This window comes from Cyclopterus lumpus, chromosome 3 (genome assembly GCF_009769545.1).
Source record: "Cyclopterus lumpus isolate fCycLum1 chromosome 3, fCycLum1.pri, whole genome shotgun sequence".
In the NCBI taxonomy this organism is placed as follows: Eukaryota; Metazoa; Chordata; class Actinopteri; order Perciformes; family Cyclopteridae; genus Cyclopterus; species Cyclopterus lumpus.
In genome coordinates this window covers 19,736,091-19,761,324 of record NC_046968.1, presented here as the reverse complement: position 1 = coordinate 19,761,324, position 25,234 = coordinate 19,736,091, and the positions used below count along the sequence as shown (strand labels likewise).

Below are 25,234 nucleotides of genomic sequence, written 5' to 3'. Positions count from 1 at the left end.
TAAAGTGTTAGAGTGCAGCAGCCTCTGTGTTGCTTACCCAATAAAGATTGACCTGAGTAGATTGATGCTTTGGATAGGGCCTCAGAGGAAAGGCGGTGGAACAGCCCACATACAGATGGATTCACCACTGTTTTATTCTTGCCACAGATTAACTCTTGCTACCCTTTCTCTGGTCAGAAATTCTAATGAACTGCATTGTGATATACAATGTGAGTGAAAGCAAAACTACTCATTAGCTGTGACCTGCAAGTGACAATTGCAGGTCTAAGGAGCAGCTTAAAAACATGTATATGACTAGCCATGTAGATTTACTTTCGACATTTTGGTTGGATCACAATATATTGATCTCCTCAACTTTTGGCCAATATGTTAGTGTAGTGTCCTGGTAGGAAATACCCACTCAGTCCCACCAAGTGCAATACCCTGTAAAGAAAAATACCATTTTAGGAGGCAATAAGTGGAGAATATTTCAAACTTTCCTTTCAATGGCCAGAATTGATGTGCTATTTAGGCTGCATCATAACATAAATAATCCAAAAAGCTATGCTAAAAATCTTCCAGTACAGTCCCATTCACAAGACCACATTGTTCTGATTAGAGGCGAGGCGGGAGGGGATCTGTATAATGTCATTATATTTACCAATCCTGGTTTGGATTGGAAACACACAAAGAGGCATAACGTTGAGCGCCAGGTGCAATCGGATGTAATCTACTGATGGGTGGTTGAAAGAAAATAGAGGGTCAATTAAATAGAGCAAAGTGTCTGTAAGACCTGGTTGTTGCAAGGTCAAAAGGTTTGCCATACGCAATTTCAAATGTTAGTACACTTTGTTTTGCCAAAACAGCGTATGAACACAGTGATAAGACTATATCAAAGATATGATTTAAACATTTTTTAATTTTTTTTAATGTTTCATATGTAGCCTATTCTATGGGTATTATTTTTGCTTCACGCTGGACAACACCTTAAAAAAACAGTAAAGGCTATTTCAGGCCTGTATATTGCCTGTAGCATTTTCATAAACTGATTATTAACTCCATAGCCGAGGAGCGGCGCGTGTGCGCGTGTGTGTGCGAGCCCGTGTTGTGTTGTATCTGCTGACGTCACCGCTGGAACAGCCTTGTCACGCGGTGTTAGTAAAAGTTGGGATCGGAACTCCGGCGAGAGCGACAGAGAAACCGACAGGAGGAGAGATAGAGAGCAAGAGGGGGACGGGACAATTAAACGGACAATTCATCAGCTTTATAGCGGACATTAAACGCTGGCAGAGAAAGCGCTTCTTTGTTGTTTACACATTCGTCTGACAGACAGAACTGTGAGGAAGAGACACAGGACTTTTCTCTGAAGTTGAAGCCACAATCTCACCAGTCAACTGAGGAAGAGGAGCTAACGACCTGTATTTGGGATCTTTTTTTGTTGTTAGTCAAACCAGGGGGGGGGGGGAATACTATTTCGTGCATGGCCAAAACGCGTATGAGTTAAAATAACTAAAGTTGAAGTTTGGCGTCGTGGCAGTCGGTAAATGTTGTGACATTTTAGGAGAGCATACGTTGCTCCAGCGGTCGACGGTCGACCCCGAGCTGTCAAACCCGATGACGACTGCGAACTGCCCCGGGAACGAGGAGCTGGACTTCCGACTGATTTTCGGAGAGGACGGGCAGCAGCAGCCGTTAGGCCCCGCAGGTCAGTGGGTTTCCCCGTGAATTGGTAGTAAACTTGTGACACAGTAACGCCGAAGTTACTCACCCAACCGAGCTAATATTACCGCTGGCTTAATTTAGCCCGGCAGCTTGATACTGTGTGTGTGTGTGTGTGTGTGTGTGTGTGTGTGCTCTTCCTGTAAAAGAGGAACCGACCCTAATACGAGTGTTTATTTTTTTTAATTTTTTTTGGAGAAACGGAGATATTCAAATATCACGCTTTCTATCGTGGTGGAGCTGCAGTCCACAACACCAGCTGTCATTAGCTAGGCATGCTAGCAGGTTAGCACAAGTGCAGTCATTGCCATGTGCTAGTTAACTATGAACTCAGTTAAAATACCTCCTGCAATGTGTGCGACAGATAGCTTGTCGACTGTAAACGTGGACGCCGTGTGTGGCGGGACAGTTAGTTTGATACGTAAGTGGGGAATGGTGTAAGGAAGAAGACACCTCTTCAATGTCACTAATGCACGTTTCTCAAAGAATCTCATGCTGATATTGTCATAAGCTTTATTCACTAGTTGTTCACACAATAAACAGGACAGACGTTGTTGCGACGTTTTAATAACCTAGTCTTGCCATTGAAATAATGCGTTATTCACTGTGACTGCTAAATGTCAAATGTAAGGGACATAAACAAAATAAGGATATGTAAAATCACCAGGTAGTGATTTAATCTGTTGGAAACCATCTTTTTCTCACCCTCAGGATATGTTATCTTTAATGTGCTTCAAGTTCGAAAAGTTAGTCATACATTGCTTTGATTCAAAGTGCCTCAAACTATTTGACAATGCAAAACACTTAAAACAGTCTTTGTCCTGGTGGATCACTGCTCTCAGACCGTGCTAAATGTGTATGATATATATGAGAAATATTCATATTAATTATTAAGAACTTTAGTGCAAAGTAATAACATGTTCAGAGAAATTTTTCAATACTTGGAATTTAGTATGCGCTTGTTATTATCAACTCAGATGACATAATTGTGTATCAATATATATGATTTCATCACGATATGATTCCATTGAAAGATGATAGTTATCGTATTAAATTATCGTCCAATAAGACTATTTGTGAATAACAGTTTTTTTATCTGTTACTTTAATAGACTGATTATTAAGGTTTGGGGAACAAAATCATCACAACCATAAAAATGGTTGGCATGGATTTTTTATATTTCACTCACTGAAAGTGTATTATAGAGGCAGTGAAGTGATGGAACAAGCAGGTATGAATATGGAAAGCAGTTAAACTTTGTCAAGAACATAATGGTACCTGTTAATGGGAAAGTTTGAATTTTTTAATTTATTTGAATTCATGCTGTAAAGAAACTTGTGTTTTTGGTTGGAGAGAAAAAAAATGCCAAGCTGCTTTTAGTTTCTGGCAAGGTATTGACAATTACCAATATTGTTGGACATACAAATGGTCACATCCCATTAAAATAAGCTAATATGTGTCGGGATGCTTTATATATTGGTCATTTAACTGGTATTGTCCAAAAAATGCTTGTAATTACATTATGGGTGTCAGGACTGAAATCAAAATGACTTCAGATAAAGGTTATTCATCATATTTAATATGTGGATCAAGTAACTTGTTTTGTACAGGCTCATGTTTTCATTTAGGCCAAACTTGGCAGTTCCTGTTTAAGCATAATGTCTCTCACAAAATGCGAATGGGTAAAGTTGATATGTATTATGATTGACAGCGGCAGGTCTCTTGAGGTAAACAGGATGACGAATGAATGACTAATGGAAGGACAAAATGTTAACTAATTAATTAAGTCAGGCAATCATAAAGCATGAGTTGGCAGATTTCTGCACCAAACATCATAATGGCAGACATTATGGTGACAAGTCCTTGGTGGAAACTCGGCTGGTTTTGCAGGCAAATGAAACATTTTGGAAGTGGTTTTTCCATGTATTAGTTATCTGATCGCTAAAAAATCCTATAATATCCAGAGTTACTTCTGTGAATGACAGAAGCTGCAGCTTTTTCATGTTTGGGTTGTTTATTCATTTAAAATGTGATAATAGGTGTAAAATATATGATTTAACAAAGGTCATGAGCTGATTGGAACTAACTAATTCATTGAATAAAGGCATCTGTTGGTATTTGCATGGATGCTAAATTCAGCTTCATTGGTTTCTGTCTTTGGCCCATGACCATTGAAACATATGAATTCTTCAGCTATGTCCTTTTTATGAAACTCTGGGAAAAGTAATGACTCCATGAAGGTTTGGCTTGTGCAATCTTAAATCAAATTTTCCTTTGATTAAAGACAAGTTTGATTTGGAGATGGGACAAGGGGGAAAAACTGCAGTTGGTATAAGTGTTGGAATATAAGCACTACTGTGTAAGTGGTTTTAATCTGGTCCGGATCATATAAATTGGGCCAATAGGGGGGCGCCTGTCCAAATTAATTACGGGAGTGTCATACAGGATCACACAGCCAGAGTAACAGTGCACACTCATGAGTTGGTCTCCTTCTCTGGAGGCAAGGATCAAGTCAGGGCTTGTTTTTGTAACAACCAACTTCTAATGTGAATATCTAACCGTGTTTCACTCCACTGAGATTCTTATTGTTGAATGCTGCTTGAACTGGGCTGTGATGTTGTGAAAAGAAAAGGGAAAATCTCAAAATTAAAACAAAACATCATTGCCAAATTTCTATATCTCCTTTTAGCAGAAAGTTACTTTACAAAATGGTCCTGTCATGGTAGCTGGTTGCTCATGTTTACTACACAATTCTTTTATATCTTTGTTTGAGATATTTTATTTTTTAATGAACCTGAGCTGAGTAGTGAATGTTAACTTCCTACACTTTTTCTCTCAGCCCAGTCTTACTTATGTGAATGTGATTAGAACTCTGTGTAATGGTGTGGTACAGTGTAATGCCCTGCCTCTCCATCTGTCTGTTTTTGTGTTCTTCTCTTCTCTGTCTGTTACTTTGAGTGTCTGTGACTTCATTTTCTTGCTCTCTCCTTGTTGCTCAGAAAACAGCAATCTCTTTGAGGTGAAATATTCCACTGTTCTATTCAGAGGCATTGGGCAAGCTAACTGTAAAGGTGTTCCCCTGATTATGTAGAGTGCCAGCTGAATAGAAGTCCCTCTCTGAATCAGTGCAACTACAAAGTGAGATTGGATCCTTTAACATTCAGTACAGAAATTTTATAGATGCAGGATTTAGTTTATTTCTATAAAACCAACTATAAAAGGTCCTGCTCAGTACATATATTCTCACTATATTATGTATTGACAATCAAAATTACAGGGTTCTCAAAATATTTCTTTATGTTGTATGTTTGTGTAAAAAAAGAAGCGTCGGTCAATATATTGCCATTGAGATGTTACATTCTCAAATATCAATATTAGTGTTGGTCACATAAATTGGTTCAGCTCTAGTTTTCTATTCGCTACATTGTGTGATAAAAATAAGTTAATCAGTAAGCGGGTAGCTAAAGGTATCAATAATGTATTGTTAATGATGGCAGCTCACCGCTGTGTGGTTAGCTGAGTCACTATCACTGAATGTTATTTTCTACATTTTGCCAGGGTTTACAGTCCAGATAAAGGTAGTTCCTGTGGTACCCAATTATCTTTTTTTAAAGTTGGAGAATAGGTGGTGCTGTCTGAGCAACTTCTCAGTGGAGTGGAACCATTAAACAAGTAAAGTGAACTGATTGTCATCAGTTTTAACCACCGTGCAGTGCTTTTTCAGTCCTTGCCTTTTGGCCACAAACAGCCAAAAAGGACAAGTTCCTCACTCTGTGTACTGTGACATCAAGAAGCGACTCTGGAAAAATCAGAAAAATAGATACAGACCCAGGAACTCCAGTTTCTCTGCAGTCCTTTTGTTGAACTTCTTTTTTAGTTTTAACATGTTCAACTTGAAAGGGTATTCTTACCTGCTCCTGTACAAATTGTTTTATTTATTAGTGGTCATCAAATAACAACAAAGACTAAAGTTAATTGTCATGTTGTATCCGCCTTGTTCTCAAACAAGCAGCAAATTGCGTAATACATTGGTGGAATTTCACCCACATCCTCTCAAATGCCACCCAACTAAACTCCTGTTTCCAGGATGATTAAAATGCTCGCTCAAGCTTCAGCTAAACTCTCTTTACCCGCAAAGAGTGGCTGATGGGTACTGTGCATGTGCAACTCGCAACCAAGATGAGAAGGAGCGAGACAGTTCAAGTTTCACATTGAGTTTATTTATAGAGAACATTCAAAAACAACAAATATGGGCAAAACAGTCGTAGAGTTATGTCTTTTCGTTGACTTAGTCTGGTCTGTTTGTACCATAAAACAAGCAATTCGAAAATGTCAGTCTGGGCCATGAGAATTTGCGTATGGTCACGTTTCACTATTTTCTGACAATTTGTAGATAAATAAAATAAATTTGTCATCCCACCCTTTTAAGAAACTCAATTAGAAACTCAACTAATTAATAAACTAACTATACAGGTATGACAGACTACTAATACATGGCTATTTAACAATTAAGTAAAATTCCCTGTGCTAAAAAATGTTCAGCCAGCGACACACTGTGTTATGTTTCCATTTTGCTTTAATAACATGTCACTATTGCTTGTTCTCTTGTTTCAGTCATTTTTTGCAGCACTTTTTCTTGTGATAATTGAGCTCAATGCTGTTTTCTTCTTTTAATTCGTCATTTTTGGCAGTTGGAAAGAAAAAACTCAGAATTAACACAGGCAGGGGAAACCACGTGTTAAGAGGTTTGTAAGTATTGTTTTAGGTAGCTTTATGGACAACGGCCATCAGATCTTTTCAATTTGGAGCTTACAGCTAACTATTATTGTGAAACAAACGGCACTGAAAGTGTCCGTATTAGACACGTGTGTGTACATACTAATTATAGAACATATATCCCCTTCACTGTTTTCTATTCTAGTTTCATGTACAAAAATAAAACAATCCATCTTACAATATGTTGGGCTTATCCATTAAAGTACTCCATTTGTGATTGAGTGTTTAATGTGAAGTGGTTGCGTGAGTGGTGGAAATAAGTCATGGGGAGTGAGGATTATGCAGGTGGCCGAAGAAGTGGCCTCATTGGGCGTTAGAGGTGGTATGAGGAAGGGGGTAGAAGTGCCCTTTATGGGTGGCAGAGTAGTAGATCCAGAGTGGAGGTGGCTTTCGGCCCAGACATGCCATGTGGGGTTCAGATGGCAGGGTAGAACCAAGGGAGAGGGGGCACACTGCTCTCTAGCTGCTGGTAAGGTGAAGATGAACAGCTCTTATTGTCGAGGCCTTTCTTTTTTCTTTTTCTATGTAACCCATATATATATATATTGACTTTTTAGTCCTTGCTTTTTGTTGTTTTTGTTGTTTTTCGGTTGCCACCATACCAGCACAGCACATTACCACCAGGACGACTGAGGATTCTTTCTTTTTTCTCAGGATGTGAAAGAGACCACCAGTGACATCAGAGAGACTGATCTAGGCTAATGAAATCTCCAGATGCCAGCAGTCACCACAGCCACTTAGTGACTAGTCAGGTTTGATTTTGTTCTGTTAACATGCTGGAACATTTCTCATACCTGTAGGATTAGGATTGTCTTTGTCATGTTTAGAAATGAAGACATGTCAAGGCACATTTTTAGCATAATGAAAGGATCAAACTGAGCAGCTAGTGGAGAACGAAATTGTGCCAATGGCTATATTGTTGTCATTGCTCTGCTTCACTTAACCAAGAGCACGATCCTCTCAGTCCTTGTCGTGGGAAAGACTGAAATTACATCGCTCTCATGGTGGACTATTTTGAGCTCCCAAAGAGAGTGGCAGAGGGCAGGCGGCAGGTTCTAGTGACTCGTTTGTACTTAGTGCAGGAGAACCCCTCTTGTCTCAGAACGTCTGCAGCCTTCAACTTTTCACTGCTCAATCAATTTGCGATCTTACCGAGGAGAGGAGTGGAAGAATGCTGTGCGCTACATCGCCAGGTGAGTGTGTCGGCACTCCCGGACTCTAGCCAGGTGTGTTTGTGTGCGTGTGTTTGTTTGGACTTTTATGTGGAGGGGTTGGAGCCACTACTCATACAAGCAGCTGTCATTAGAGTACATTACATCTTCCCTAAATTAACAACATACATTTTTGCTCGATAAGCGGTCTCCAGTGTAAAGTTTACATTTATTTAATTTTTTGGTAAACTCTTATTGAAATTATTTCATTTTGTATTCACTGCACTTGGCTCCCACTTTGCTAATGTGCAGTAAGCTTGGGTCATTTTTTGTCCTCTTGATTATGAAGGTAGACGTATAAGACATGTACTGTTGGACATTGATGCTTGTTGGTGTGCATAGGTTATTATAACAATGTCCCCATAAATGATATTCAAAAAACGGTCAAATGGAAAATAAAAGAAGAGAGGAAAACATACAAGCACAGCGAGGAGAGTGGAGTTTGACAGTCAATAAAGACTGTAAGTGTTATAGTTTCAGATTGAGGGCTTTATGTATCAGGAACAAGAGAGTTTATGAACCTACAGGTTCTAATACTTCCCTGAAAATGTAAAAGACAGAGAGGTCAAAGGTCAGACAGTCATGCATGAGGTCCACATGTGGGACTAGATCACCATGTGGGTTCCCCCTAACCCTACTGAACTGAAGGGGTCCCAGCACCCAGTGTGATGAATGAGCCGTTTGTTTCCCGGGGCGAGGCATGAGTAACTATGTGTGGCATCTGTCTAGTTTAAATTTAGTGTAACTGAAGCTACCGCTGGCTGCGCTGTATCAACATGTCAGAGGCTGCATTACACCAGAGAGAAAGCTGTTGAACGCCTGCATCTGGTTTTCTTTTTTTCCCTTTTACTATGAGGCATGGCCTGCTACCCAGAGATTAGTTTGGTTTGAATCCTATTTTATTTTAGGCTACCTCTCAATGCCTTATTTCAGTCAGGCTAATGCTTGGGATTGGCACCTCTACCCCATGATGTTTGTCTTGTCCCACTCCCTTTATGTGTCCTATGATCAGGTGGTTGGACACATTAGTGATTGTTGTAAGAAGATATTTCAATTCAACTTCAGTTTTCACTTTTAAACTTGTGATGTATTAGTTAGATTTTCAAGGGGATGATGGGACACACTTCACTTGTTTGAGTGGACCCTACTACACGGGTCAAAATTGGAATGTGCACCATGTGGACTTTGACAGCTGGGTGGAAAGGGCACACTAATTGTGGATAGAGGTTTTAACAATATGAACGGCTGATCACTTAATGCACCCAAGCGTGTAAAACATGAATTGGACCTGTGCTAAAGAAATTCTATTGATCTTCTAGTCAACATGTATGAACTTTTAGAGCTGTGAACAAAACATAGTGAAGGTTTTCTTTCTTCCATTTATGTTATTGGAGAGGAAATTGCTGTCTTCCTGTTTTTTCCTTTCATTGTTTCCTGTTAGTTTTTTTCAGTTGTGGCTGACTGATTTCCAGAATGATAAAGAGTAGCGTGGCCGTTATGAGGCTCTCCCCCAAGCAGAGCAGATTGACCCTTTACTTGAGGACACTGCATTTCTTTTTACCACCTCACCATATCCTCATCATTACCCATGCTGCTCAAGCAACACAGATGATGTGAAGTGGTTCTGCTGGTACAGTTTAATCAATCTTTGTGAAGGTGGGTCAAGTCCAGGAAGTTAGGGTGGCCATTGTTGACACGCGGAGATTAGGAAGGTGTACAGGTACATTTAAAAACAATCAGGTTTAAACACTTATTTCTATAACTAGCAATACTTTGTTGCTTGGATAATCCAGGAACATAGTATATACAGTATATAGAATAAGAATCTGTATGATTTGTTATGAACTTGGTTGGAAGATATTGGTTGACACACTTGTGCATTCATCAGTGGTGTGTATATACTGTAGTCTCACTACTAAGACCCGCCGTGTGTAAATGTCTCTCTCTCTTGTCGCTCTGTATTTCTCTCAATCACCTTCTGTCGCTCTCGTTTTCTCTCACACATAAAGGGAAAGAGCTCTGTTTCCCTGGATGTCCCACTCTCTTGCTCTGTCTCTCCCTCCCCCTGTCTGACTTTTTTCAGGCTCATGCACAGTCAGCCCTGACAGATTGTTTAAATGTCACCCCTGCTGGCAGTAGCTTCTGATGTTATCTGCTCTGGGTTATTGCAGGCCGTCAAGCAGCTCGTGTTCACCTTTAAGCCAATACTGTCATGCACTGTAGCTCTCCTGCTCCGCTGACAATAAATACATAACTGAAGCATTGGAGACATTGTTGTTTAAATGAAATGAAATGAAATGAAAACAGGTTGTTAAGAGAAGTTGGGGGGGTTGCAGCATGCATTTTGTTTGTGTTTACATGGCGACTGGCTCAGTGATTGAGCGAGTCGCCCTTCCGATGCAGTTCGATCCCCGACTCTGCAGGTCCATGTCAATGTGTCCTTGTGCAAGAGACTTAACCCCAAATGGCTCCTGTTGGCTGCGCCTGCGGCGTATGAATAAGTGTGATTGTTAGTTTGTTCCGATGTGCCGGTGGCACCTTGCATGGTAATAGGTCAATTTAAAGCTTTACAAAATGACTAATCGGCAAAATAAGTTGACTAAGATCAAACTGAAAGATTAGTCAACTCAGAGGGGGCTGCCCTGTTTCTATCAACCTTATGGAAAGCTTGATTACCATCAGGAATGTGGCTCTAGTTTGGTTTTGAACATATCTGTCAAACATGTGTTGTGTGATCCTTACGGGGAATATAATCCAAAGACACGTTGAGTTTATTTTCTTTCAACAATCAGCTGTACGCCTTGATAGACACTTATGTGACAGACATATGCAGTATATGGTGTTTGTCTTGTATTAAGTGCTGGATGTCTGAGAATTTTCAATTTCCAATCCAGCGATCCAGTGTGAATTACTAGTCCTAGCTCTTCCAATTTTAGCTTTGTTAGTTAAGACTTGCCCTTACAGGAAGTTTCTTAACTGCATTTTCCATTCATCTTTGGTGTTCAGGCCCCCGGGAAGTGGAACTCCATGTCCGAGGAAATCAGGCATTCACAGTCAGGGCCCTCTTTTACATCTGTGCTGAAATATCATTCTCATCTTATAGCATTTTAATACATCTAATTTATTATTCATTTTATGTTGTTTCAATTCTTTTAACACTTGTGTTTTACCTGTTAATATTAATTTGCCTATTATAGTTTTTAAAGTATAAATGACATTTAAATATAGCTAATTTGTAGGATCAAAATACAAGTACTAATCTTTGATATCTGATATCTTTTTTTAGTAACCAAATTTGATGCACTGTAATGGCAATTAGTGATGTGTTTTGAAAGGGGTCTTTGTGCATTGGTGGGTATTTAGTTCAGGTGGTTACTTGGCGCTATGTTTATCCCATAATGTTATCTCGGCATGAGATTGTTAATTAGGAGCTTAATTTAGCTGCCGGCATATGTTAACATTGGCTTAGGCTGCCATTATTAAGCCTCTGCTGGCTGGTGAGTCTGCTGTGACGGCACAGGAAGGCTTTTTGATGTAACAAAACATTGGGATAAGACAGTAACAAGGCTCTAGAGATTCAGGTTATACTGAGACCCATGCTTCATGATTCTACTGTATATGTAGTACTATGTACCTAATCACTCTAGAGAAATCGAGCCTGCCTCTTCCCTTAATTTGGATTTGTCTCTAGCTCACTCTCACTTTTAGTACTCTAACCCAACAACCTAAACAGACTGTACAGGGATCATTGGAAGGTTTGGCACAAGGTTTACAGCCACAGGTGTAGGCCAACCCTTACAATACGTGTGTGCATGTGCGTCACAGGCTCTGTGTTTAGAAACGTAGGGAACTAGCCAGCCGCAGTTCTTGGAAAACGCAGGAGGAAGGAATTAAATTTGCTTTTGTGAGCTCTGCTGGGACTCACTGCAAATATATAAATATCAATCGAAATACATTTTTCAAAAAGGGTTTTAGGACCTCTTGTGCTTGAAATTAGGTTATTGTTGAATTATCATTAATTATTTAATGTATTAATCAAGGTATACATCCTTCATCAATTTTATGATTTTGCTTATAGTTTGACGATTCATAAAGTCAGAGCAGGCCACTGACTCAGTTTTGAGTGTGACAGCAATCCTTGCTCTGGTGTTACCTTACCTACAAATTAGCCCAAATAAGAGAGACAAGAAAGTAAATAAGTGTTTATTATAAACAGATAATGTACAGTCTTAACAGAGTCTTGACAGAGTCGTTGGTGCTTGGACTCTTTGCCCTGAGCAGCAAGAAGATACATCACAATGAAATTGTGAGAGAAGTGAATGCCAGATGTATGAGAATTAAACAACAGGCATAGGCATGTAATAGTGTAATCTTCCTGACTGAACTTACTCTGGAGGTTCTCTCTGAGAGACTGCAAAACGTGTGTCTCTCAGAGTCGATGGACTGACTTTTTATACAGACCACATAATACAAAAACGTCAGATTTACTGTTTTTGAGTGTGTTCCTTGATTATTTGTCTGAGGTGTATACATTTTATCTCATACTGTCCATGACGTGTTGTCACACTTGTGCTCTGGTCTGTTGGTCAGCAGCTCTTGAGGAGGGCTGAAAGAGGAGACTGGGCTACACACAAAGCCTTCTGTACTGGGGATGTAAGCAGAGCCGGCTCTAATCAACCTGCTTGCCCACCACAAAGGGAACCCTGACTAAGGTTACCCTCTAGCTCCAGCAACACATGGCGTTGGGGCTACTGGGTAACAACCTAAGACAGTAATATGTGTTGGGGTGTACACACATACATATACACACAAACACTCACACACACAAGGGTACACTCACATATACCCATACAGTAAATGCAAAAAGACACATGAAGGCACAGAGGTACAACCACAGGCACAAAGGAACACACATTCAAATGCCACCCACACTTTTATACCCAAACACATGCACATGTTCACATAAAGAGAGGTAGACAGATAGTGGGCGCACCAGCAGGAACCAATGAGCTTTTCATCTTCTCTGGGAGAGATAAATCCTTCTCTCCCTCAGTAGTACACTGGGCTTTCTCAGAATGTGTCACTGCCGGTCACAGGACCCTGACACACTTTGTGTACAGTGGGAGTAGGAGGAGAGAGGAACAAAGTCTCTGCGGATTATCCCCACAGCGAGAATCCCTAGGCAGTGTGATGGTCAGCCAGAGGCTTGTTGAACTTTGTGTCAAGGAGCCAATGTGGATGCCACCATCGCCGGTCCCTGTGGTTACCACGAGAACACAACGGTCTTACAAAGACGGGCCTCACTGAAACATCTCCCAGTGAGGCAGAGCTATTATTATCTTAGGTACAGCAAAGCCTCTTACAGATCTTTATTTAACCAGATTGGCTGTCTGATGTATGGATACTTGAGGAGTGTGTGACGCACCAGGCTTTCAGGAACAGTGTAGGGGCTTTGCAACCAAGGCCATTGACAAAAAACAATACCACTACTCCTCTCTGACCTCCTGTCCTAAGGGGACTGGTGTTTGGCTCTGACTGGGGGGGTTATACCACTGACCGTGAAGGACAACTCAGCAGAAGGATTTATCATCTGATATCTGAGGAGACAGAAACAGACAGTACAGAGACAAGTTACTGCTCTCATTACAATCACTCGGCCAACGCAGATGTCTACTACAAGGTCCAAGACTCTCACACACATTTAATCTCTTTACCCATTGCTACTGGCAGTGCACAACAAGCATGTTAGCAAAAACTGGGCCTTCTTCACAGTAGTACACTAAACAGGTTGTTTAGCTGTCACCACAGGCTACAAAATAGAACACATTTATAGCACATTTGACAACTCACCTGATCCAGCAACTGAAACATTTCGTTTATTTTTTTCTTCATACAGTCACAAATTCTAAATCGATCATTAGTTGATTGGTAGCCAGTTGGTTAGTGCAGCCCTCATGAAACTTGCATCAGAAGTACTTGTAAGCGTTGGTTGGCATCAGGTGCTTCGATAGACTTGAGGCTCTGTGAAGTTTAAATTGCCAAAGCATATTAATTGAATATTCCATTACTTGTGCCAGAAATGACAAAAAAACAATTGTGACCGTTTAATCTTATCTTTTAAATGTGACAATTTTATTTTATAATATTCAGTTGTAATAAACGAGCTTACCCTCAGGGTAAGCTTCCCTAACAAAAGAATCAAATGCACAAATCAAGCCTCAGAAAAAGGAAAATCTAATGTAAAAATACAGTTCCAGATTTACTAACATAAAAGTTCAGGGAACAATTTGCTGCAACTTTAATTGGCTTGTAAGTAGTACCTAATTTACTAAAGCAGCAGCTAAACACTGACTACTGGTACCTGCCCTGAATTAACCATAATTCTTTTAAATGTGATTCATTCTCCAGGGCTAAAACAAGCTTGTCAACTTGTGTTTTAGCGAAGCAGGAACCCACACTTTTTTTTTTCTTCTCGCAACTTCTTCCCTTCCTATCGACTCCTTCTCTTGCTCCTCGTCAGTCCGATGTTGGGGTCAGGATCCATGGCTGGGTCTTGTGACAGGCAGGCAGGGCAAGTGTGAAACAGGGCAGCTATAAATAAAGCTGCTGCTACTGCCTCTGTTGCTGCTGTTGGGTAGAGAGGATAGGAGGGCAGACATCTTTAATATCTGATTTTACAAAGCTTTCATATTACTGGGATGTGGTTGTCATTTAGTTGGAGGAAACAAATATGGGAACTTAAATTAACTTCCTACCAAGCTATAGTCTATTGATCTTACTGTGCTTGAGAGTTTTTCAATGTAAAAAATGGTATCTAGATACAGATGAAGGTAGATACATTCAAGGAATATGGGAAGTGCAATGATTTCACAACATTCTCCCGAACAGGCTACACTGTGGTTTTAGCCTAGCGAATCGTTTATTGAATGCTTAATCTCTATGGCCTATATTTATTACTTGGTCATTTAGCAATTTTTTGAAGTATATTAACCTTTTTTAAACATTTTTGCAGAAGTTGTATTTATCATAGCTTAAAGGCCAAATACAGAACATGACAGGAAGCCTGATGTTACACAATGCTTGCTTTAAGTATTTTTAAGCTTAGTTTGCTTTTACAAATGACTTACATATGTATAAATATATTTTTAATGTAAAAATGTCTCTGCAAGTGAAATGAAGTTTCACATGTAAAGCATTGGGTTACTCCTAGTGAGAGCAGCAGAGCGTATCCAGTGTAGGTTTATCAATAACCTCTAAAAGAGTAGTGCCAAAGCGGACAGTGGGCTCTTGTCTATTTGTTTGTTTGTGTGTGTGTGTGTGTGTGTGTTGACCTTTGGTATAAATAGCCTGCCGGCGCTAGCTGTGATGACAGCGGACAGCACGCACCGTTGTGTGAATTTGTTTCCTGAGTAGTGCTGTTCATTGGTTATCCCTCTTGGAACAATGCCTGTATGACTGCCTGCTACCCAGCAACACTCTGGCCTCTAATTTCCTGAAACTGGGCTCAATCGCAAGCGCAAACTCAAGGTGCAACCGTATATGGGTCTGCGATCCCATATATATATTATATTTTTTCATGCAATTTTGGACTCAACCGTAGTCCTGGTGACGATGAATACACCACTCGAATGTAGTATCAGCAGGTTGACTTATAATAATGACAAATTACTTCTTCTCCCATTATCCCTTTTAAAACCATGTTTAACAGGCCTGGAGGAGATTTCAGACCACTGTGTTCTGCTTCAGGAGTGCCAAGGCACAAATATACAGCGACCCAAACAGTAATATCCAAATATGCTTATTTTGGCTTTCATTATCTTGGCTACCTTTGCGTTGCCTTTTTTGGATCCGGTGTGTCGGATTGAAGAGCAAACCGAAGCTCTAATCTTGGATGAAAATAACCTCAGTATTATGTTTTACACTGTCTATTCCTGTCAGCCATTCTGACTGATTCAAACTGTGATGAGGATGATTAAAGGCTTGGTTAGATGCAAATGTATCAACTATATGCCTGCTAGTGCTTTGTGATAAACGCAACCTTAGCTGTGCCTCTACAACCCTCAGTAGCTATCTCAAGAATGTGGCTTTAGGAGCTGTGACACAACTAAAGTGAAGTCTTTAAACTCTGAACTCTATTTTATTTTAATCCAAAGTATGTGTTACCAACATAAGCTTTTAAACGCTTTGATTAGAGTAACTCCGGATGTTGTCAAGTCAAGCCAAAGAAAATTAAGGAAAAAGAAACAGTAATAAGAAAATGATGTCCAGATTGCTGTTTCGTAATCTTCCCTTTTGTTTTCTTCTCCTAGATCTGGAGCCTGATGACAACACGTCGTTTTACATCCTAAATGTGGGCCAGCCCCAGTCTATGGTCACCAACCACCAGTCTATTGGCCTGCCTCGTCATGGCATGCAGTCCCACTCCCAGATCATCAGCACTTCCCAACGCCTTCACTCACACAAACCAGGATCTGAACCTCCGAGCTATGAGGCCCAGAACTCCAAGTACGGCACCTCCCCTCTGCTGCCCTCTGCTCCTGTGGAGGCACCAAAGGCCTTTGAGTGCCCCAGTATCCAGATCACTTCCATCTCCCCCAGCTGCCAGCAGGAGATGGATGCCAATGAGGAGGATCTGAGGGCCAATGGTCCTGATGGGGACTACCACGGTGATAGGCCCCTGTCCAGAGACCACCTTTATTTGCCCCTGGACCACTCATACCGGGACTCTTCGCTCAGCCCTAGTCCATGCAGCAGCCTCTCCTCTAGGAGCTGGTTCTCTGACGCCTCCTCCTGTGAATCCTTCTCACACGTCTATGACGATGTTGACTCAGAGCTAAATGAAGCAGCTGCCCGCTTCACCCTGGGTTCCCCTCTTACTTCCCCAGGCTGTGTCTCCCCTCAAACCAGTGGTGGGGTTTTGGAGGAACAGACCCACTGGCAGCACCACCACCCAGCCTTTGTGCACCACTCTCACTCCATCAGCCTGTCACCTCGACAGTCCCCCTGTCACTCGCCACGCACGAGTGTCACTGACGAAAATTGGCTTAGCCCGCGGCCACCTTCAAGGCCTTCCTCACGTCCCACCTCACCCTGCGGCAAGAGGCGCCACTCCAGCGCCGACATCTGCTACCCCGGCTCATTGTCTCCTCATCACTCCCCCACACCCACACCAGGACCTTCACCTAGGGGCAGCGTGACAGAGGACACCTGGGTTGGCAGTCCTTCTGTAGGCATGTCACCCTTCCAGTGTTGCCCATCTGAGGCAGACATCCCATCGAAGACAAGGAAGACCTCACAAGACAGAACGTCTATAAAAACTGGGAAAGGGGAGCTGGGGCTAGATGACCAAGGAAATATGTCTCCTAATCTAGACTCTCCTTCAGACGAGGGCTTGCACAGCCTGAAAAAAGATGGGCCCGGGGAACAGTTCCTTTCAGTACCCTCTCACTTCTCATGGAATAAACCCAAACCTGGTCATACCCCTATATTCAGGTAAATTGGCTGATGTTGCAAAAAACAGTGAAAGATTTGTACTAATATTTTTTTACTAATTTCTTCTAAATCCAGCTTCATCTCACAGATGCAGTCACCTAATTTAGTTAAATATTCATGCAGATGTAGAAGAGTCAGAGGAGAGGAAGTGACCGTAAAATTCCAACGTTTTTATCTTTTCAAGTCAGCGAGGACTTTCTCAACTGGTTGAAATAACTTTCTGTTGCAATCCATTTGTTCTTTTCTACTTCCTGTTTGTATTTGAGAAAGACTTAGTGACAGGAGTAGTGGTGTTCGAACTTGAAAGCATATTTAACTTATATTCAAAACTAGAAAGTGGTGTGGTGATAAGTGGTGTGGTGTTTGTATTTTTGTGAAATATTAATGTAATCCTGGCTTGGCAAGACAACAATTATCGTCAATCTTAAAAGCAATCACTAGGGCACAGCTAAACAATAGACCTCAGTGTTAAATGTTTTTTATAGAGTGTTGTGAGGTGTCATAAAGATTGGAAATCCTTTTTGATGTGCGAGAGAAGTGACAACACTGCAGGGCAGTAAATGTTTATCAAATAGCACGTTAGATAAATAAAAGGCTCGTTGATGGGGTGCTCCAGACCAATGTTCAGTAACAGGGGAACCTTGAGCTTTGTATCAGCAGTATACATCTGATTTAGAAACATTGTATCTTAATACAAGTTTATTGGTGCCGGAGAGAGGATCACAGAGGGCACACTACCAACTTTTTCAAGCACACACACAAACACACTTGCACAATCTCCACATTAAAGAGTGACGGGTGCTATCAGAAACTCATATTGGAGTTGTGTTTGGGAGAGGAGTCTGCTGTCTGCTCTCCAATGTGTGCAGCAGATGAAGACATGGCCTTGTTTGTGTGCACTAGCCCCTAGCAATGTAAATCAGCACAGGGCACATATGGCAAGGGGGCCACGACACACACACACACACAAACACACACACATACATACACACATACATACACAAACACGTGCATAGACATAACACAAATGCTTGCTCACATAGACCTCACATTCCTGAAACAATAACAAGCCAGGGTAACAGGGTCAGCTTTATGATGAGTCACTATTTGATATTTGCATCCTTGTAAGTCAAATGTCCTAAGACCATGGCTAAGACGGTGGCAGAATAACGTTTCCATTACTGTAGAGTTAGGTGGTTGTTGAGTTGCTTGTTGAGTTGTCTTCATGCATGCATGCATATCTGGTTTTGAACAGATGGCCCAGGTGGAATTGGTGGGATTGGGTTAGTAGGTGTGGGTTAAAAATTGGTGAGGTGTTCAGGCACTTGCTGTCTGCAATGAGATATTAACGGCACTCTTATGAGTTGGCTACCAAAAGCTTTATTTATTAACAAAAGGCCAGCATTACTCTGTGGCAAATACTGTAGAGCTCCAGTCAGAAAGCAGATAGAGCTGAGCCTCAGGTAGAATTGGTTAGCAAAATAGAGTCTAACCTTCTAACCACTGGTTTCACTCATATTCTGGACCTTAAACGCGGGAGAGACAGAAAGAAAAACATGTAACTGAATGGGAGTTCCTTTGTGACAAGAAATGCAGTTTTAGTAGCAGAGTTTCTGATAGTATAATTGGTTAGCAGTTGTAACTATGCTTACTGGTATACCACAAGGCAAACCAGTTTCCAGGTGCAGACTATAAAGATGCAGACTATAAAGAAGAAGAGATTAGTTGTGGGACTGGGATTAAGCTGGGAGCCCCTGCACCATGCCGTAGACATTTGAGAAAGGTTATGCTCTGTGTTAGGACAAAGGCCACCGCTTCTGCTCTGCTCTGTCACAAAGCTCATATTTCCTCTGTCCTCCTCTACTCCTGTTACCGTAGCAGCCATGCAAACCCACACTTCCTGGGTGGTTCTGTCATGGCTGTTTTAAGGAAAACATAAGGGTCTGCATCTGTTACACTGTGTAATATCTGAGAGTAATAGCTGCTGTCAGTAGCAAACCTTGTTTGAAAATCAAACTTAAATGGCACAACAACAGACTATACATTCATTATCACATTTAATACAGTGGTTTTAAAGCAGCATATGATGTCAACAATCATGGCAACTATTGGTGGTATATGTATAGATATATAATCTCATGTAATTTGCTCCACCTGGCCAGTTAGTCTTTATGTAACAAGTTACAAAACCCAAGGTGGTTTTAGCTGACATTTTCATGTCATTCGTGTGTCACATCTGTAGAATGTAGCTCAGTTAGATTTTTAACCACAAGGCTGCATTTAGTTGATCAAAACCTCTATAAAATGTCAGACACATGCCTTTTCATTCCAGAATGCAGTCTCTCCTTTGGATTCAGTGCCAGTCTGTAAGGCAGTTTATGAAATGAAATGGCTCCACTGAAAGCCTGACTCACATGTCTTTAATTCAGTCTGATCAGATCGGTCTGCATGTAGCCAGCTCTTGACAGGCGTTTGGAAAGGGAAGAATTAAGGGAGTCAGCAATGTTGGCTACAACTTTAAAATCTTTCCTCTAAGAATTATTTGTACTGTCAAAGATCTATCATGCAGTTTAGTCTCAGTGCGTTTGAATGCTAGGAGCCTGTATCGTCTTGTGTAGAGCCAAATAAAAGCTTATGCCACCGTGTGACAAGGTGCACAAAGAGCCTACAGTGGCAAACACTGTGGTAGAGATCAGTGTGTAGCATAGGTTGTCTTATTTCTGGCCCATGACACAGCATATACTTGCAGCTGCAGTCAATTGACTGACTCAGGCCTGACGTACACAGCCATTGAAATAGAGACACACATGTATAGACGCAGTTTAATTTATGATTGTGTATTCTGCAGTGCTGACAGAAAACAATGTCACTTTGTAACTGCTGCCAGACAAATCACCCGGATGACACACATCCAGCATACATACATGCAGCTTGTGCTGCCTTTTGTATCATGAATAATTCATTGTGTACACAGTCAAGATGCGACAAAGGTTGACATTGTGACTTTGGCTACAATTCAAGTACCTCTTCAAGTTAAACTGTACTTTAGTATTTCAGTACAGATATTTCAGACAAGAAGTACATTAAACATAAACATAGTAAACCATTAATCTAAAGAAAACTTAACAAACAGAAACCAAACTACGGAGGAACCATCTTATGGAGATTTGTTTTGGTAAGATTTTAAAATATATTCTTGGACCAGATTATCATTTCAATATGGGGCACGATACTCCTCACCTCTCAACAATAGATTCAACAACATTTGGAAAAGGTTACTGCTTGGTGGTTGTTCATGGTTGATGTCAATGTTTACAAAGTGTTTTGGAGATAAACTCCTACAATGTACTCAGATGGACAGACCCCGTTCCTCTGTGGAGAAGGCCATGGAGGGTTTTATTTGTTAGTGCAGCTGTTCAAATATGATTGTGGCCTACACAGATTTAAAAAAAGAGGCAGCGAGAAAAAACACAATACAGACAGACACACACACACACACACACTAATGTACTCACTGTCTGACACACACACTCATCCTACCACCCATTCACACTACACTCACAATAAAGAAAAAAAACCTTAGAAAATGATTCAACCGTAAACGTCTGAACCTGACCTATGACAAGTGTTATGTTTAAAAACAGGATTAATGCATGTGGGCATTCCAATGATTCACTGTCTGGTGGGGGGAAGACAACTGCATGTTCTACCCCCATTTTACACCTATTATGCTGTCTCAGACTATGAAAGGGAAATACTTATTTTTCAGCTTTTGGAAGTTTTCAGACAGCCATAAGATTGTCTTCCCCCATAATATAGAAAGAGGGGTTGTTTTTGGTAAGAGAGGTTGTCTTGCTTAACCCACCCTTTAACATTTCGAAATATGGTAAATGTGAAGGTGTGAGTATCCAAGCGGATTTCTTTTCAGGTAAGTGTTACTGTCAGGGTTGTTAAAATTTTCTTTCTTCATCATTCATCAAATTCTGTGCGTTCAATCTTAAGTGCCACTGCATTTTTTACCAGTTACTACAACTACAAACAAAGCACTGTATGTGATAATTATTTCATACCAAAGCTCTAATCTACTCTTCCTCTCTGTGTGTGTGTGTGTGTGTGTGTGTGTGTGTGTGTGTGTGTGTGTGTGTGTGTGTGTGCATGTGCGTGTGTGTGTGTGTGTGTGTGTGTGTGCGTACGTACGCATGCTTGTGGTATTCTCTCACCAGGACCTCTTCACTGCCTCCACTAGATTGGCCACTGCCAAGCCAGTTTGGCCAGTACGACCTGAAGATAGAGGTCCAACCCAAAGCCCACCACCGAGCGCACTATGAGACTGAGGGCAGCCGGGGAGCCGTCAAGGCAGCATCCGGAGGCCACCCAATCGTCAAGGTAACACACTTTTTTGGTACTTACAGCAGCTCCACCAAAAACCTCCACCATTAACCTTGAAAGTGTGAAGACCATTACCCAAATGCTAACAAGCTTGGTAGTGAGAAACCTTTGTGCTGACATTAAGTGTAAACATGACTAAAATCTCTTTTACAGAATATTAACTTTTGGAGCTTTTGGCTCCATCAAACAAAATATGAGCACTGCTGTCTCTGCCATATTGAGGATTACATTACTGTCTGAGGTCAGGACTGATTTACTCTCTGCGTTGACATAATGCTAGCATGCATGCATTAGTTAAGCGAGGCACTGAGCGCTTCTCATTCAGCGCCCACTGCATTGACCACACAACCAAGTCCTCAACTCGTCTAAACTTTAGTGATGAAATCCAACATGCTTTCTGCGTGTGAGTGACATTTATTCCATCCTCACAGTTTATACAGGAAAACATCTTCTACCTCCTCAAAAGTTGCACAACTCCAGCACCCCCATGTCATCTACTGATAGCTGTTACTATGACTAATTGGACTGTAGATAGGTGATTGGTCAGCCTTATTACTTGTTGTTGGGATGTGGATTACAGTCAGGGTTTCATTTTACAGATTTGCCTGTGGATTGTCACGTGGATCCTCCCCCACAGCAAGACTGACAGTCAATCTGTTGAGGCAGGGAGACAAGCAGGCAGCCAGGAGAGTTGCCACTATAGCCCAGTCAGCTGCTTTGTAATTCGATAGCACCTGTGAGAGACTAGGTGAGCCTGCACAGAGCTTCGGCTGCTTTTCTCTAGCGAGTGAGAGAGAGAGACAATGATAGACAGAGAGAGCAATAGTGGAATATTTCAGTCCCATTAATATTTCAAGAAGACCGTGACAAGCTTCCTTTGTGTGTATGATTAGGATATGGCCGTAGAGCTAGACCATGACCGTATCGTGGAACCCGACAATGGCTACTTTAGATAGTTCGGTCAGCTGTTCAATCTGCCTAATAGGATTGCCACATGCTGTCGAACATCCTTTGTATTTTCACACCTGCATCTATACTCTACTAGCCTTGCAGTGACTTGTAGAACTTAATAAGCATTTTGTCTTAAAAAAACAAATGTGTAGAAACATTTTTACCGTCATCTTGCTACCACTGTTGAGTTTTGTTTGTTCATGGCTTTAAATAGAGTATATTATTAGTCCACCATAACCCTTCAGGAAATCTGTAGGACTAAATATTCTTGAAAATGCTATATATTCTTCCATGGTAAGATAATGCATTGGAAACACAGTCTAATTTGTGAATACTTCTTGTGATTAATAATGGTTTTGTTCTTATTGGTTGTGGGGAACATGTGTTTTCCTTGCTTGGGACTACAGATGGGAAAGTTAATCCTTAGGCAAACTCAGTCAACACTCATCATGCACAATACACACAAGATTATATAAAAACATTTGTAAAATGCAACAATCGAACAGCTGTGGACACAATATTTCCTGAAAGGACCACGAAGCCAAAATGTCTGCCATTTGTTGCTTTAGAAACAGCCTATGTCCTCATGCATTCAGTCATGCAGGCTCCCTCTAGGCCAATCATTAACCATTTCAACCTCAGTTAGACCAAGATTCTATCCTGCCATATGTGACGATGCATAATTTAGCTGTCAAATGTTTTCAACCAAGCGTTTGCCATGCTTGCCCTCATTCATCACCCCCAGAGGGAATTGTTTGTTGTTATGGCAGTGCATTTGGTCTTACTGCACTGTGAAGACAGCTTACTCTGATTTGTTTACTCCAAACATTTAACTTTTTGAAGTTGTACGTTATATTTTTTGAAGTTATTCATTTTCGTTGGGATACATCTTGACCAAGATTATAATCCATCACAACTCCAATAACATCTAATCGCTCTTTAGGTCAAGGTGGCAAAACAGATGATAAGCCACAAGAGACGATACGTTTACTGATACTCACATACTTGTTTTAGATGAGCAAGGTTTACGAATAATTGTTTTCTGTTTGCCAGACAATACTGTTTGCTTGGTGCCACTACCGGTGCTGAAAGTGTAAATGTATTTCTGCTGAAACGCACTTTCACATGAGCAAACTGCTTTGTGTTGTCACGGACAGAGCAAGAGAAGCACACATACAGCATTTCCTTGTCATGAGCAGCAGTTTGTGGAGAGAAAACATGGGGCGCAATGACTTTTGTGTGGGAGGGAAGAGAGCGCGAGTGATTGATTATATGGTATATATGATATAAAATCTTTACACCATTCTGTATTCAGCTAATATACTTATCACACCACTCTTTTTGGTGTGGTGGCAGTTAATCGTTTTAATACTTCAATATTTATATAGTAATTAAAACAGACATTACAACAGATTTCCTCTGTATTGAGCATACTGCTCTTATCTTTTATAGAAACCTTTATGCTCCAAAATAATGTATACAATGTCACAAAATGATACAAGTGGTCTGGTACACATACACACACAAATCTGTATAATTGTGACTTGAGCTCTGCAATGGGATCTCCTCAGTGGCTCATTTGCCGCCTATTTTCTGCGGCTACACTTCTTAACAGCTCCTACATCCTGTGTCTGGGGCCAAAAACCACAAGTTAGAAATCACTGACCCTAAAACTGCTTCTCAACTGAGCCAATAAATTCTACACAGACGCGCTGAAAAATTCACAAGACACTCAAAAACAATCAACATAAAATGAACAGCTGGCTTGTGCTATGTGATAGTATCAGTACATGTTCAGCAGGTCTAACAGTCAGTTTTTGTTTACCAAATACAGAGTCCTCCATTGTTGGTGTTCTTAGCCTTTTTGTGATGCTCTGTGCATTAAACTACTATAGTGAAAGGTCATTTCGTCACCCTGTGATATCATTATTGTTACAGAAACACAAAAACCAACACACACATTGTGCTTTGTGTTATAGTTTGTTTGAGGTTATCAGAATAACACAACTTGACATGCTGGATATACGGTCAGAGCTATGGTTGACAATAAAGAAACACAACAAAGCATAAACAACAACAAGACATCGAATAACATTGGAAGTGTCAAAGTTCTTCAGCCACTGTTTTGACCCAGTATTTGTTGGATGTAAGAGGGTCAGAACACTTACAAGTGTGGACATGCTTGCACATAACAGGTTTCCCAGGTGCACTGTAGGTGTGAAGTAAGCTCTTCCCCGCAGGCCAAGTGGCACTGGCACTGGTGTGAATGCAGCTTACCTGCTGCAGAATTGTAATACATAGATTGAACATATTTTACTATATTTCCGGTAGAACATTCCGGTCATTAACAATATTGATGGGCAACCTAACTGTAAGAAAAAGCTTTTCTTTGTTATTATGTTAAATAGTGGTATATAGTTAGAGGTTTAGATCAGCTGCCGATACCACATCAACTGCCATTGCTACAGATTGTACTTCTACGACTTATCATTCTCCTTGGGTCTTGACTCTGGTAGTGTGATGTCACCAAATGACGGCATAGCTGCCATCTGGACATGGTGAGGACTTCCTTTTGTGGCCATGCCCAGATCCTTGCACCACTGAGCTTCTGTGTTAACAGAAAAAACAGCACAGACAACTAGTTTACATGTTTGAGTTGCTCAGTTAGTGTGTAAGAGGAAGACTAGTGAGTTATTACGATGTCTTCTCCATGTAGT

The 25,234-nt window shown here is 40.9% G+C and overlaps 1 protein-coding gene across 2 annotated transcripts in view; it reads left to right on the top strand.

Annotated features, from left to right (window-relative positions):
- Positions 1-1,108: 1,108 nt before the first annotated feature.
- Positions 1,109-25,234, top strand: part of nfatc3a (nuclear factor of activated T cells 3a) — a 53,738-nt gene continuing 29,612 nt past the window's right edge. For both annotated transcript variants that reach the window (XM_034557974.1, XM_034557963.1), the window contains exons 1-3: positions 1,109-1,684; positions 15,995-17,177; positions 21,401-21,563. In XM_034557974.1, coding sequence (XP_034413865.1) covers positions 1,594-1,684; positions 15,995-17,177; positions 21,401-21,563 — 1,437 coding nt within the window. In that variant the 5' untranslated portion in view covers positions 1,109-1,593. The remainder of the gene's footprint in view (positions 1,685-15,994; positions 17,178-21,400; positions 21,564-25,234) is intronic.